The 15,615-nt window shown below is 41.7% G+C and overlaps 2 protein-coding genes across 2 annotated transcripts in view; both read left to right on the forward strand.

The window, feature by feature from the left end:
• LOC115689797 (LEAF RUST 10 DISEASE-RESISTANCE LOCUS RECEPTOR-LIKE PROTEIN KINASE-like 1.2) overlaps positions 1-15,615 on the forward strand; it is a 96,310-nt gene that overhangs the window by 22,280 nt on the left and 58,415 nt on the right. The window lies entirely within an intron of this gene.
• LOC115665446 (LEAF RUST 10 DISEASE-RESISTANCE LOCUS RECEPTOR-LIKE PROTEIN KINASE-like 1.2) lies at positions 1,437-8,752 on the forward strand. The gene is made up of 5 exons (XM_056309203.1): positions 1,437-2,386; positions 4,874-4,875; positions 6,924-6,949; positions 7,284-7,535; positions 7,610-8,752. Exons 1-5 carry the CDS (start codon positions 1,604-1,606, stop codon positions 8,566-8,568), a joined length of 2,022 nt encoding a protein of 673 aa, XP_056165178.1. The 5' UTR covers positions 1,437-1,603; the 3' UTR covers positions 8,569-8,752.

Below are 15,615 nucleotides of genomic sequence, written 5' to 3' on the forward strand. Positions count from 1 at the left end.
TAGATTTTTTCTACTTCTTATTTCTGCTCCAAATCTATTTCTTGGCTACTTTTCTATTTCAGGAAATAGAAAAATAAAATGCGTTACCAAACGGATTTCTGTTCTTTTTTTGTTCCAGGGAACAGAAAAACAGAAAAATAGAGAAACAGAAGCGTTACCAAACGCGCCCTAATACGTCAGGAGAGTAGTGTGGGGAATTCTCAGCGGTAGCAGTCAGCGTCATCTCCGAAGGAGGTCGAAAGTTGAAACCGCTCGAAGCTCTCAATCACGGCAAAGGAACGGAGCACTTCTGATGCTCGCAGAAATCGGTGATGGCGAAGATGACCGACGGATCAGGCCGTTAAGAAAACCTTCCCTCGTCTCTTTTCTATCGGGCTTTAAAAATAATAATAATAATTAAAAAAATATAAAAATATATTTAAAAATTAATAATAAAAATTTCCGCGTAAGCGCCGATATCCACATCAGCGATTTTTAGTTAAATTGGCGGGATAGACTCAATTGATAAATTGTAAAAAGATTTAGGACTCAATCGATACATTTGAAAAGTTTAAGATTGAATTGAAAAAAGTGCAATATATTTATGATTTTTTTTATAATTTTTCCCTCTAAATGAATAGCAAAAATCGGATCCCAATGTTTTCATGGGCTAAGGTTTATTCCAACAGTTCAGAGCCCGTACTGAAAAAGAAAACCTCCTTTTATCGCTTTTTTTTCTTTTTTCTTTTTTTAGTCATCACTTTTTCATTTGTTATGTGTTTAATTATTTTTTTGATTGATTTATTTTTATTATTATTTTTCTATTTTTATTTTTGTACTTTTAGAATAATGAATACTTGAATTGTCGACTAAAATTTAAGTATCAACAAAACCCTCTTATGAAACTTTCTCAGGTAGGCCAGCAATTTTTGTTGTTCATGCTCATTGTGCTTGGTATTTACTTTTATGGAATTTCCCACTTTTTCTTGGAACTAACTCCTGCTGCTGCTCCTTTAAAATTAATTTTCGAACAGAGACCTCTAATTGTCAAAGACCCACCGATTTTTTTTCTTGTACTTATTTCCCTAATCTAGCTTATTTAGTTTCATTTTAATAAGCATAACAGGGGATAAACGTTTCTGGGTTTTTACTTTTTTTTCCATCATCCTCTTGTAAAGGATCCAACTTGAGGGGATATATGAAAATAGGAGTCAACTCTTGCAATAACTCGTCAATCGGGGCAAGATTTGTGCAAGTTCACTAATGGCAGGTCTTCACATTTCGCCGACCTATCATCATCAAAAAGGTAAAGTGATGGATGACATTGCTCCCTTGGGTGTCTCTGTCTCGACCTGGCTCTTCTTAAAAGTCTCTTGTGCTAGTCTTCCCGTCCTCTTTCCAAGTCAACTGCCGTGTTTAAGCAGCTGATCTCACAAGACCAGCAGAAGGAATTACCAATAACAAGGGTTTTCTTTTCACTTTCACGTGAGGAATCAAACAACTTCTTCTCCTCCTTCTTTTTCTTCTTCTTCTTCATGCCGTTCCATTCCATTCTAGAGCATTGATATCCAAAAAGAAAAGAAACTTCGTATGCTTCAGACTAAAACCATATCGAAATCCAGATATGGGTCTACGCTGCATTTACACACGAGGCTTAGTTTGCACAGCGTTCTGCATCTTTTTCATTGCCATCTTAGAAGATTCTGTCCAGTCGTCGTTGGATGAAGTGTCATATGAAGTGTGCAAAACCCGCAGTTGTAAAGGCAACTGTCTGAACATAAGCTATCCCTTTTATATTCCTGGAGAAGGACGTGAATTATGCGGTTACCGTGGATTTGAGATCACTTGTGAAGGAACAAAAGCTACGTATGCTACCTACACAGTTAAAAGCATCTCTTACGAGGAGAGTTCCATCGAATTAGTAAGGCAAAGGGATACTTCTTGCTTTGCTCCTCGTCCCTTCATTTTCGTTCCCATAAACATCTTCCTAAACAACAGTTTTTCTCTTCATCCTAAACTCTTGTTCTTCTATAACTGCACCAACCCTTCTTCTTTTCCCTTCCCAACATCCCCCGTGAGTTGTACTTCTAACGCCACATACAACATCTCTGTTGCATTAAAACCTCCAAATAGCACCTTCTATCGCCAAAATAATTCCTGCCTGTCAGTGTCAGCGGTACCAGTACAACTGAAGGAAGGGTTCTCTAATCAAACTATCAAAGATGTCAACTACAAGGAGTTGTTGGGGAATGGCTTCCAGTTAAAATGGGATATATTAACTAACAAGATTTGTACTGGTTGTCGAGAAAGTGGAGGCCGATGTGGACGATCACGAGACACAGACTTTCTGTGCTATTGCCCACATGGAACCAATAATCCCAGGGACTGCAACAGTGGCGGCGGTAAGGTTTTTATAATTACCAGTAAACGGATCATGCAATAAGTTCGTCATTATTTATTCTCTTCTCTGAACAGAATGTGGTTATTAGGATGATACAAATTTTATAACTGTTAGGAAGAAGATGCGCGCCGAGCTTTATTAATTATATCATCTCCCTTCAGCCTATCCACTTGGCCTATTTAGCTGGCTTGCTCCATTCTCCCAACTCTAACAGCCCAAATCAAGGTTGAAATTCACTATGTAATCTTTGAAATGTTATAGCGTTTGAAAATGTTTCTTTTACTTGTAGCTCTGCTTCTACAAATACAAGCAAGCTTCGCTAAACTTCACACTCTATTCTCTAATTACAGATGCTTAGACTTCTATAGAAAAATACAACTAGATTTACACAGCTTCTACACACAAGAACAGCAAGAAGATGAACACTCAGAGCATCGACACTTGTTCGTTTCCCCTTAACTCTACTACTTCATTGGGTTAAATTTTTAGTCATGAGATCTCAAATGACCGTTTTGAATTCAAATCCTACAAGTAGTTGTTGATTCTGTCATCTATAGCCACTGTACTTACTCTGTAGCTCCATAGAGAGTTTACCGAAGTAGTCAGTTCTGCTTCTACAACAGCCTGTCATCCTCTGTTGCCTGCACAAATATGATAAATTGTTTTAATCTTCTTTAGTCCACTTTTTGTGGATTCCAATACTTAAGATAAGTTGTATAACACCAATTTGAATTCAAATAACACTGATAAAGAGTCCGCATCTTCCCTTCATGATTGTAGAGGCTCTTAGTAGAACCAATACTCTGTCCATAGCAAGAACACCTTCTACAATCAGGTCCATTTAAGCTTCTACATACCTAGGCTTGTTTGCCTACAACATTTAGGCACCTTCAAGCATACTAACGTCCTTGTGTTCTATAGACTATACACTTTTTATTTGGTCTATCGAAACTCTTCAACGACCACATGCCCTCTAGTTTGTTCAAGGCTCACAAGGTCCAACCGAGCTTATTGACGTCTTCATGTCGTTTGGTTTGTTCATCTTCTATTAGTCCATCCAAACCTTTTTGCCAATCACACGTCCTCTAGTTTGTTCACCATCCACAAGGTCGTTTCGAACATCGACATATTCCTTGTCTAATAACTTGTTCGCCGTTTGCAATGTCCATCTAGTTATCAACATAGCTCACGTCCAATAGCTTGTTCCTCGCCTAGAGCAAAAGTCGTTCTACACTCTTCGATGTCCAATTGCTAACACCATCTTCATATGAATTTACTAATATCTTCTTCACACTCAATTGCACATGTTAGTACACTTAAAATGTTTTGTCATCCTAAAAATATTGTAGGCATCTTTCCAAACAGTATTAGTTGAGAGAACGGATACAATTGCACTTAACCATAGAAATCCCACACCATAGCTCTATTTGCATTTCTCACATTCACTCTATCAGTTTACATTTCCATTTTTGCGTTCCTTCAGTAGGATAGTACACAATTGGTATACATGTTTTCTTTCCATGCTAAGTTATCATTTTGCATTTGTGCAACCTCATGAATAATTTGCAGAACCTTTAGAATAGAGATCTTATGACAATTTAACTGACTTCTCATTTCAGGAAGATGAATATATAGGACTCTTGTTTGCCAATAAAATGCACAAGTAGTTGACACACCTCATTATGAATGGCAAATATAAGTTACTCCACTTGGTATTTGGAAGTAGCTCTGCCATGCACGTTGGGGTAGGTTGTGCATTGATTTTAGATCAAATACGATTCGGATGAAAGTACTGGCTGTGGCTATTCTCCCTCCTATTATTCTCTAATCGTCTGTGTATGTAAGATGATTTATGAGCTAGATGCTTGTTGACACCTAAATTTTGCCCAAATCATTCAGGGTTTTATCGCATAAAAATTAGGGTCTAATTTTTAACCCCTAAGCCAAAAACATTTTCATTAAATTTCAAGGCATATAGACATTAGGCGCATTTGCATTAATATGGCATATTAGGACATATTCATATATTAAAAAAAAAAAAAGATTTCCGGGCCGGGATCGTAAGCCCATTCTTTTTCTCCCTGTTTTTCTTTTATTGCGCGCGGCCCATGATCCCGTTTCTATTTTCGCGCGGGCCGGCCCATTTCCCACGGCCCGGCCCGCGCACTGTTCAAACCTCCCCCCAGTCAACATTTCTAAGCGTACGGGGGGAGAAGACTGGAACAGTGGCAGAACGCCACAGCCGCAGAGCGCAGAAGCCAGAGGGGCGCGGGGGACGCCGGCGCGATCCTCGGGTCGGGGGCAGGCCGGCCACGGCAGGCTGGCGGTGGCAGGGGCCATGCGCGCCTGCCAGCCGGGTCCGCGCCCCTGGCCGTTCTTAAACCCGAGGGAGGAACAGAGGACAGAGAGGGGGGAGGAGGAGAGAGCAAAAAACAAAAAAAAGACCGAGGGAGAGAGAGAGTTCCGAAGAGAGAGCAAGAGGTCGAGGCGGAGGGGTCCTTCGCCGGCGACCGCCGTGCCCAAGCCGTGGCCGAAGATCCTCTGCCACGGTAGGTCCCGATCCGGGCACTCGCCGGATTTTACTTTGGTTTGGTCTAACCCGGGGCCGATTTCTCGAGGATTTCGGCTCGGAGGCGTGCGAGGCGACCGGACGTAGTCCGATCTGTCAAGTTCGCCGCTGTTCGCCGCCGCCGAGCCGGATAGGGAGTGCCATAGCCCCCTCCCCTGTTTTTCTTCCTTCCCCTGTTTCTGCCGTTTGGTCTTGTCTTGGGCTCACTGGCCGGAGCTCGCGGCCGTCCGGCTTGCGCGAGTTCCGGCCAGCGACACCTCGGGCTCGGTTCTACTGCTCTGCGTGTTGTCGTGTGTGAATTTCGGATGCGTTTGAGCCTCGATTGTGCCGGAAATCCCTCGTTTTTGTAACGCACGCCAACTGTTTGATGTTATGCCTGAGCTAAGCTTGTTGGATTTGCCTATGCTCTGTTGTGTTTTTTTTGTTGCTTTGTGCGTGAGTGCCGGACGGTCCCGGTGTGCCGCCGGTCGCCACGGCGGTGACCCGAGCGGAGGACGCCGCGGCCCCTCGTTGGGGCGGCGACGCAGTCACGAGCCGAGCGGCGGCCGAGCAAGGGCTCGGTCGCACGGTCGAAAGCCCCGACCACGGAGGTCGGGGCGTGTCGTCCGACGGCCGAGCACGGGCTCGGCCGCCGGACCGGGAACCCCAGCCACGAAGGCTGGGGCTCGGAGAAGCCGGCGTCTCGACTGGCCGGCGAAGGCGAGTCACGCCGAGCGGTGGCAACAGACGCGGCGGTGGGTGTTGGTCGGGCGTGACCTCGGCCATGAAGGCCGAGGCTCGGAGGCGCCGACGTTCCGGCCGGCCCGCGTTCGCGCCGCGGGGCCGGCGCGACTGGGTGACACGTGCGAAGGCGGCCCCGAGCCGGGTCAGGCGAGTCAGGCGCACCGGGTAGGGGTTCGTCGAGTCGGGTCGGCAGCCGGTGACCGGGTCGGGTGAGCGGGTCGCATTCGGGTAGGGTTTTTGTTAATATTTGGGCTGATTTTATGCTTATTTGGTGTTTTAATGTTTTGGGCCTTTTAGTTATTAGAGTGGGTTTATTAGGTTTTGGGCCTTTTGCGCATGGGCCGAGTTCGGGAAATGGGCTAAATTGTTCTTTTGGTCTTTTTATGTCTAGTGGGCTTTGGGCCTTTATTTGTTTTGTTAAAAAAAAATGAAAAAATTTCGGGCTGGGCCCTTTCCTTTTAAAAAAAATTCAGACCGGGCTCAATATATGAGCCCGGTTCGATCGTGGACCCGAGCCGGCGCGTCCGGGTCAGTCTCGGTCCGGGTCGGATGTGGAGGTCCGACCCGGTCTGTTTTATATTATTTTAATATTAAAAAATATTTTAAAATTTTTTTTATAAAAAATTTAAAAAAAATTTAAAAAAATTCGAAAAATCAGAAAATTTATTTCAACTTTGGAATTGGTTTTTCTGGCCCTATTGTGTGATTAGTGTCATATTCGATCGCACGTTGCTTGGTTCACACACTTTGAACGGTGCGTTTAATTTAACCTCACATGTGGTTGATTATGCATGTTAGGTTCAGATATTAATTGTTGCTTCCCTTAGCTTAGTTAGGAATGGGATTTTGAGACTCCCGATTGGTGTGAACACGTTAGGTGGTGAATTGAACAAGATTAGGTACCGGAAGGGCACTAATTAGTCAATTAGTGTAACCAAGTCTCCGTACCCATTGAATCTCTGGTTCGTAGAAGTAAAGCATTTCTCCCGTGCTTTACTTGGGTGTCTAATCGATCCACCAAAAATCGATTAGTGGCAACTCCTAGATGAAATTTATTTGCATGTTAACAACTTAAACTTAAGTCGCGAATTGATATGGGCTTGGGAGAGCTCGAGTTAGGTTTAACTTAGTAATCCATTAGCCAAACCCCTTAGGCGGCAGGGCCGGTTTGGGGAGGTCGCGACAATGCTATCTTGCCATCCTTTCCCTCTATTGACCAATCTGCTTTTTCAACTTTGATGCGGGAAATAGACGTTTGTGGTGGAAGATAGGACCAGGTAATTTCCTTTTCTTAGTTTCTCGTCTGCTATCACATTGCCTCCGCCGACCTGAACAAACCAAAGCATAACTAGGACAATCTACTCCCAGTTTGACACGATAAAACAACAAAAACAAGATCACCTTGTTGCTGAAGTATCCTTTCTGGTTTTTACTGCAAACCATTTTCACAATGCTGATCAAATCAAAGTCGGCTGGACCCAAATCTTCTTACTTTGTCCTAAAAGCTTGACCATCTGTCCATGCTTCCAGCCAACATAAACCGTACGTTCTAGGAAACAGCACAAAAAGAATTATCCTATAAAAAGGGTTAATTATCTGTTCGTGCATAAGGTATTGGAATCGGAAGCTTGGCCACTGTCCTGTTCTCTTATATGATCCACTTAAAAAGGAAGAATGCTTCTTTGAAGTTCCACTTGAGAAATAGCACCCCATATCCTCATTCGCATTCAGACATGGAAGAGAGCAGTGTCTACTTTGAAGTCCCCATTTTCACCAGTGCCGAACTTGAAGAAGCCACAAATAACTTCTCTGCTTCCAATGAACTTGGAGATGGAGGTTTTGGAACTGTTTACTACGGTGAGAAAATGTTCCTTCATTATTCCTCCAAGGGATCCTCAACTGAAAGACATTTTCTACAATATTCTTACCATGAAAACTTCGAGATGGACGGGAAGTAGCAGTGAAGCGCCTATACGAGCACAGCTACCGGAGGGTAAAGCAGTTCAAGAATGAGGTAGAGATCCTAACCCGTTTGCAACACAAAAACCTTGTGTCTCTGTACGGTTGCACTTCTCGCCACAGCCGTGAGCTTCTACTTGTCTATGAGTACATCTCCAATGGAACTGTTGCTGATCATATCCATGGCCAGCGAGCAAACTCTTCTACTACATTGCCTTGGAAAATCCGTATGGACATAGCCATAGAGACTGCTACTGCGTTGGCTTACCTCCATGCTTCTGACATTTTCCACCGTGATGTGAAAACAAATAACCTCCTCCTCGACAAGAATTTTGGGGTTAAAGTTGCAGATTTTGGGCTTTCGAGGCTTTTCCCCGATGATGTCTCTCATATCTCAACAGCTCCTCAAGGGACTCCAGGTTATGTGGACCCCGAGTACCATCAGTGCTACCAGCTCACGGAGAAGAGTGATGTCTATAGCTTCGGAGTTGTTCTGGTTGAGCTTGTATCGTCCAAGCCAGCTGTGGACAAAAGCAGAGAGAGGCACGAGATTAATTTGGCCAACTTCGCCATTAACAAGATTCAGAAATGCGCGTTTGGAGAATTGATCGACCCAAATCTAGGATTTGAGTCAGATAGCGAAATCAATAGGATGACAACTTCGGTGGCCGAGTTAGCTTTCCTGTGCTTGCAACTGGACAAGGAAATGAGGCCTCCCATGGATGAGGTTTTGGAGGAACTGAAGGCGATCGCGTGCGATGATAATGCTGCGGACATATTTGTTGATGCGGATAAGGGTGAAGGTGTCCTTGCTCCATCTCTTCCGGATTATGACGATTCCCAGCTACTGAAGTATATGCGGTCGACCCATTCTCCAGTTTCTGTGACTCAAAAATGGGGTAGCAGCGGCAGTTCTGCTCCTGGTGTTGATGGTTAGATTATCCATGTAGCCGTTTGTCACATACTGTACATACGTGAATGCAAGTGAGCAGTCATATATGTTGAGACGTTACTGATTTAAGCGCTGGGTCGAAATCTGAAGGTATGGACATGGTAATATAGCACTTTTGTCAATCTAGCTTACACATGATATTGAACCATATAGAGGTTATTTAGTTTAACTGTTGTTTGGTACTACATTAGAAGTATCCAACACGACACATGGATATATCGGTTGGCCGAAAAAAAGAACGGCATATAAATATGAGCAGATTCAACACATAGATAACAATTATAGGGAAAGGCTTCAGAGACCATCTTTCTCTATGGTTGGTTGTGACTTATACTGAACTTCTGTGATACAATCATTCAAACTTATGACCATGGTGACTTGACATATGACAAGATGCATATCAGGTCTCTCGCCGAAGTGAACATGTGAACATGGGGGTGGAAAAGGGAAAGAGGGAAATGGCCATTAAGGTCGTTGTTTGATTCAAAGTTCTCTCCACTCGTACTAATCCGCCCACACTCTTTTTCTTCTCTGCAGGATCAGGAGATTAGATACCTAGGATAGCAAATCCAAGTTTGTCTATGGTTCAATTCGATGTTGTCCAAAGGAAAATTATTCTGATAAGACGTTCCTCAATAATATCATCACGACTCTCAAAGTCAAGCGCGGTCATAATACCAAACCAAATACAACGAGTGGTAATCAAAATAAAGATACTAATGAATAGAGGGTCCAATAGTAGGTAGAACTGAATGTTCTTTCCATTAACCCTTAATTGAAACAGGCTGGAGAAAATTTTTGGAGGGGAAACTTGGAGAGTGGCAATAAGGGTGACTTATCCGTCAATTCATTTCAATTGGTTAGAATCCTTTACTTGAAGGGAACAATATTGTTCTCTCCGGTTAATTGATAATCTCAATTTTAAGTTGCCCATGTAATTTTGGGGTTTTCGCAGGAATTGAGTACCTAGAAAGGAGAATACTCATCGCTAATAGTTTCAATGCAATCATTAGATCAAAATGCCACTAGCCGCAACCGCAACCTTTCCTTGCAAATATCCTCAATGACACATCTTCAAGAATTTTCCGTATTCTCTTCTAGCGATTGTCGTCCTGTGAGCCATTCGGATAGACCATGCATAAAGTCATGTGCAGCCCAGTGAGGACACAGATACAATTGGTTCTCTATTGGTAGGGCAGGCTTGGATAGGAGGACAGGTTTAGAAATAAACATTCGAGTACGAGTCCTATCCAAAACGGAACAAAACTTTTGGCTTTCTCTTAACTGCCCTTAGATTTTTGGCACAAATTGAACCCCCAAACATCCATGCAAGGGACACAAATATAAGACAATGGCCTAACTGGATATAGATTAATGGCTAGTGCTAGTAGTCTTAATCACAGGCAAAAGGGATTCTCTATACATTTGGCCAGACTCTAGTCTGGTTATTACTCCACTGCTAATATAGTACTATACTCTTCTTCTCTTTAGGCACATTCTCTTCAGCATGTGATCAGCTAGTGGCATTGCTTGACAATATCAGCTGACGTACGTAACTGCATTTCACACCAAATAAGCTCTATGTGAGGGTATCGGATTGAAAACTTCAATTGACATACTCACTGGCTCAAACACTGCCTTCTTACCGCTAACATTGCTGTGACTTTTCAGAGAGTAGTTCTTGCATCTTCTCAAGGGACTTATCAAATGGATATAAGAGCCGCTTATAGGCCAATCAGCCTATGATCTAACTGAGCAATTGCTATTGCAACTCATGAACTTGTCTTATAGTCATTTGCTTTCTTTCCCTGCCCTTTATAATTATTTGTTTCATTTCATGACTTGTGTTTCTTTGTGGAATCTCCCCCTTTTTATGGATTCAATTGTAGTTACACCCAAGTTTTTTTTTACCCAAGTCTTTTTTAGGACAAAAATCACCAAAAACTCTAAACTATGCCTACCATGACACATTTACCACAAATTTTTTCTATGGCACAAAAAATCCCAAACTTGTACATTCTTGACACATTTAACTTTCTTCAAAGTTCCTTTAATGGGAACATTTGAAAATCTGCCTACTTGGACGCTATAAAGCAAACAGTATTGACATGGCACCCACATGATTTAAGTGAAATAAAAACGTTATTTTAGTTGAAAAATCATCTAACGAAACCTTGACGGAGGGTTAATATGTCGCATAGGTACAAGTTTTAAGTTTTTTATGTTAAAAGAAAAAGTTTGGAATAAATATGTTACATTAGCCATAGTTTAGGGTTTTTGATGTTACAAAAAACGGGTAAATGTATTACATTGAGAATGGTTTGGAGTTTTTTTATGTTTTTTTTCCTTTTTTTATACTTGTTAATATGCATTTTTCTTCTTCTTTTTTTCTTTTCTATTTCTTTTTTCTCATCGTCTTCCTCACAGTGCTTGAGAACACCCAAAACACAATCAAAGATCCGCCTACCAAATCATCAAAGCATGAACATATATTCATCTCCGTTAATCTACCTATACTTGTTATCAAACCTCCACCGTCGTCCACTACAGAGTCATCAATATACGTCGGCCACAGCCAGACGCAGAGAACAAAAACAGGGACACGATCGGATAAAAGGATGTGATGAACAAACCGGAACAATTGAGCTTAAAAATTAACCCTCGGACTGTCAATTTTTAAGTGGCTCCTCGCTGATGACCATCATTGAACGGCGCAGGAAGACGTATAAACACCGAGCAAACACAATCAAAAAGAAATTGCTCAAATTTGGTCTCGGCGGAAATAAAATGCGGCAGAAAAACATGCTTAGCCATCAACAAAAAGTTGCATTCATGCGTGACATATCATTATACACTCAAAGCAAGTCAGTATCAAGGACTAATCTATACGGACAAAGGACTCAGTTCGGGCATTTTGTCGAACATATGGTGGGCAACTTAGTTTCTTAGTTAAAATATGAGTTTACGGTAACCATTCATTTCATCCCATCACAATAAGCGCTAACAGAGACCTAAATCATCAAATCAGCCTCAATCATTTCAGATTTTAGATTGACAATATATGAAGTCTCGGTTTCTGTTTTCGTTCTAAAACCATCACCGAGAGTAACAAATAATGAACTCACCTTTATCAAGCTTGATTTCTAGCTCCGAACAGTGATGAGAAAATCCAAGCGAGGACGTTCCAGAAATGTCACCAATGAGGATCGGAAGTCATATTGAAGAAATTAACGCGAGATAACTTCCGCGAATTTCCCAGTCGTGGAACAGGGAGAAGCAGAGGAGGAAAAGGTGCAAATACTGAATGCCGAGAAACGAGGGCGACGAAGGCTAATAACGTCAAGAGAGTAGTGAAGGGAATTCTCAGCGGAAGCAGGCAGAGACAAGCGGCAATGAGGATGATCAGAATTGGAATCTGAAAACAATCTTTGAACGAGGTCGAAACCACTCGAAGCTCCCCGTCACCGCGAAGGAACAGAGCACTCCTGATGCTGGCAGAAATCAGTGACGGCGAAGATGACCGAACCAGGCCATTAAGAAAACCTTCCCGATAATTAACTTATTTATGATATATTTATTGAACACAACTAATTCACGCGATAACTTAGTCATCAGATATGAGTTAGATAACGGTGTATGGCTCATTTTTGACAGATTTACGGCTCGCGTCCTTCAAAAGAGAACGAGAGATAGAGAAAAAAGAGGGATGGGCTCTCCCCTTTTCTACTTGATTGGGCCAACAAAATGAATTCCACACTCGGCTTTATCATGGGCTTCATTTCCTTTAAACATTTTCTTATGGGTTCCCTCGTACACTGAGACTTCTAGGGCCCAATTGATAGGCGAATCCGCCTCGACTGAGAATGATGGGCAGAACACCTTGCCTTAGGTTTCATAGGCTTGGAATTAATAACCCCGAGTGCTGAACCAAATCAATGAATAGCACAAATCGAATTCCCAAATGTTTTTATGGGCTAAGGTTTATTCAAAAGGTTCGAGAGCCCCTACTGAAAAAGAAAACCTCCCTTTCTTCTTTTTTTTATCACTTTTTGTCTCTTTTTCATTTTGTTATGTATTTCCTCATTTTTGTGATTGATTTTTTTTTTTATTATCTTGTCCTTTTTTATTTTTGTACTTTTACAAGAATGAATACTTGAATTGTCGACTAAAACTTAGGTGTAAACAAAACCCTTGCGAGAAACTTTCTTGGGTAAGTCAACATCTGTTGTTGTTCATGCTCATTGTGCTTGGAATTTATCACTAGTTCCTGGAACCAACTCCTCCTGCTGCATCTTTGAAATTAATTTTCCAACAGAGACGCCTAATTGTAAAAGACCCACTGATTTTGCTTTTCTTAAACTTATTTTTCTAATCTTGCTTATTTGGTTTGATCTTAATAAGGAAAACAAGGGTTAAAATATTCGGTTTTTTATTTACTTATCCTCTTTTAAAGGATCCAACTTGAGGAGATATATGAAAATAGGAGTCAACACTTGGAATAACTTGTCAATCGGGGCAAGATTTGTGCTGCAAGTTCACTAATTGCAGGTGTTCACATTTCCCCGACCTATCATCATCAAAGAGGTAAAGTGATGGATGACATTGCTCCCTTGGGTGTCTCTGTCTCTACCTGCCTCTTCTCAAAAGTCTCTTGTTCAAGTCTTCCCGTCCTCTTTCCAAGTCAGCTGCCGTGTTTAAGCAGAGCTGATCTCACAAGACCAGCAGAAGGAATTGCCAATAACAAGGGCCTTCTTTTCACTTTCACCTGAGGAATCAAACAACTTCTTCTTCTTCTTCATGCCGTTCCATTCCATTCTAGAGCATTGATATCCAAACAAAAAAAGAAGGAAACTTCGTATGTTCCGGACTAAGAACATATCGAAATCCAGAGATGGGTCTACGCTTCATTTACACACGAGGCTTAGTTTGCACGGCATTCTGCATCTTCTTCATTTCCATCTTAGAAGATCCTGTTGCGTCGTCGTCAAATGAAGTGTCATATGAAGTGTGCAAACCCCACGGTTGTAGGGGCGAGGGCGACCCTCTGAAGATAAGCTATCCCTTTTATATTTTTGGAGAAGGAAAAGAATTATGCGGTTACCCTGGATTTGAGATCACTTGTAATGGAACAAAAACTATGTATGGTCCCTACTCGGTTAAAAGCATCTCCTACAATGAGAGTTCCATCGATTTAGTAAGCCAAGGGGATAATTCTTGCTTTCTTCCTCGTCCCTTCACTTTCCCTCCCACGAACATCTTCCTAAACTACAGTTTTTTTCAGCCTATACTCTTGTTCTTGGTTAATTGCACCGACACTTCTTATCCCTTGCCAACATCCCCCGTGAGTTGTGCTTCTAACGCCACATACAACTCCTCTGTTGCGTTAGTTACTAATAGCACCTTCTATAACCCAAGTGGATACTGCCGGTCATTCTCAATGGTACCAGTACAACTAAGGAAAGGGTTCTCTAATCAAACTATCAAAGATGTCGACTACAAGAAGTTGTTGGAGAACGGGTTCCGGTTAAAATGGGATTTATTAACTGACAAGAGTTGTACTGGTTGTCAAGAAAGTGGAGGCCGATGTGGACGATTACGAGACAGAGACTTTCTGTGCTATTGCGCACATGGATTCAGTCATCCCAAGGACTGCAATAGTGGCAGTGGTAAGGTTTTTAGAATTAGGAATTAACGATTGATGGAATAAGTTCATCGTAAATTATTCTCTTCCCTGAACAGAATGTGGTTTTTAGGGTGATACAAATTTCATAACTGTTGGGGGGGAGATGCACGCCGAGCTTTATTAATCATATCATATCCGCTCGGCCTATCCACTTGGCCTATTCAGCTGGCCTACTCCAATCTCCCGACTCTAACAACCCAAATCAAGGCTGGAATTCACTATGTAATCCTTGAAATGTTATAGCCTCTGAAGATGTTTCTTTTACTTGTAGCTCTGCTTCTACAAATACAAACGATCTTCACTACACTTCACAACCTATTCTCTAATTACAGATGCTCAAACTTCTACAGAAAAATACAATTAGATTTGCACAGCTTCTACACACAAGAGCAGCAAGGAGATAAACACTCGGAGCATAGACTCTTGTTCAATATCCCCTCACTCTACTACTTCCTTGGGTTCAATTTATAGCCATGAGATCTCAAAAGACACTTTTAAATTCAAATCCTACAAGTAGCAGTTGATTCTGTCATCTATAGCCGTTGAACTCACTCTGCAGCTCCATAGAGAGAGTTTCCTGAAGTATCCAATTCTGCTTCTACCACAACCTGTCATCCTTTATTGCCTGCACAAATATGGTAAACCTTTTGTGGATTCCAATACTTAATATCAGTTGTATAATACCAATTTGAATTCAAATTACACTGATAAAGAGTACGCATCTTTCTTTCATGATTGTAGAGGCTCTTAGTAGAACCAATACTGTCTATAGCGAGAACACCTTCTACAATCAGGTCCATTTAAGCTTCTAGGTACCCAAGCTTGTTTTGGCCTTTCATGACTCTTCTTTTCGACACACATTGGAGCTTTTATTTGGCCACATATTTGAGCTCCCTTTTCAGCTGATATTGAGATTTGTCAGAGAAAAAAACGTAAAACATGGGGGCTTGCTTTAATTTCTCCTTTTATTAGCACAATAATGACTCCATATGCCAAGTCAAAACCTTTGAAAATGAGCTCCAAGTTAAGCCCCTCTTATTAATCGCACAATAGAGAGGAGCTCAATATAGAAGAGAGAGAATCTCCGAACAGAGAATACACTCTCTGATGAGCGCACGAAGAGGAGCTTAACACAAGTTAAGAGAGATGCTTGAAACACCGTGGATTTTGTGCAGAGTTATACAATAAAGGTATTTTGGTTGTGAGGCAATTCTCGTGATTTATTTTATCGAGAAATTACGTAAGGCTAAATAATGTGGGATAGGGTGTAATTTAGAATTGGGAAACACTTGAGTGTATAAGTATTATAATTGTGTAATTCTCCAATTGATTGGATGGTTAATTCTAGC

This window comes from Syzygium oleosum, unplaced genomic scaffold (genome assembly GCF_021117445.2).
Source record: "Syzygium oleosum isolate NSW1041296 unplaced genomic scaffold, Sole_v2.1 Sole_v2.03, whole genome shotgun sequence".
In the NCBI taxonomy this organism is placed as follows: Eukaryota; Viridiplantae; Streptophyta; class Magnoliopsida; order Myrtales; family Myrtaceae; genus Syzygium; species Syzygium oleosum.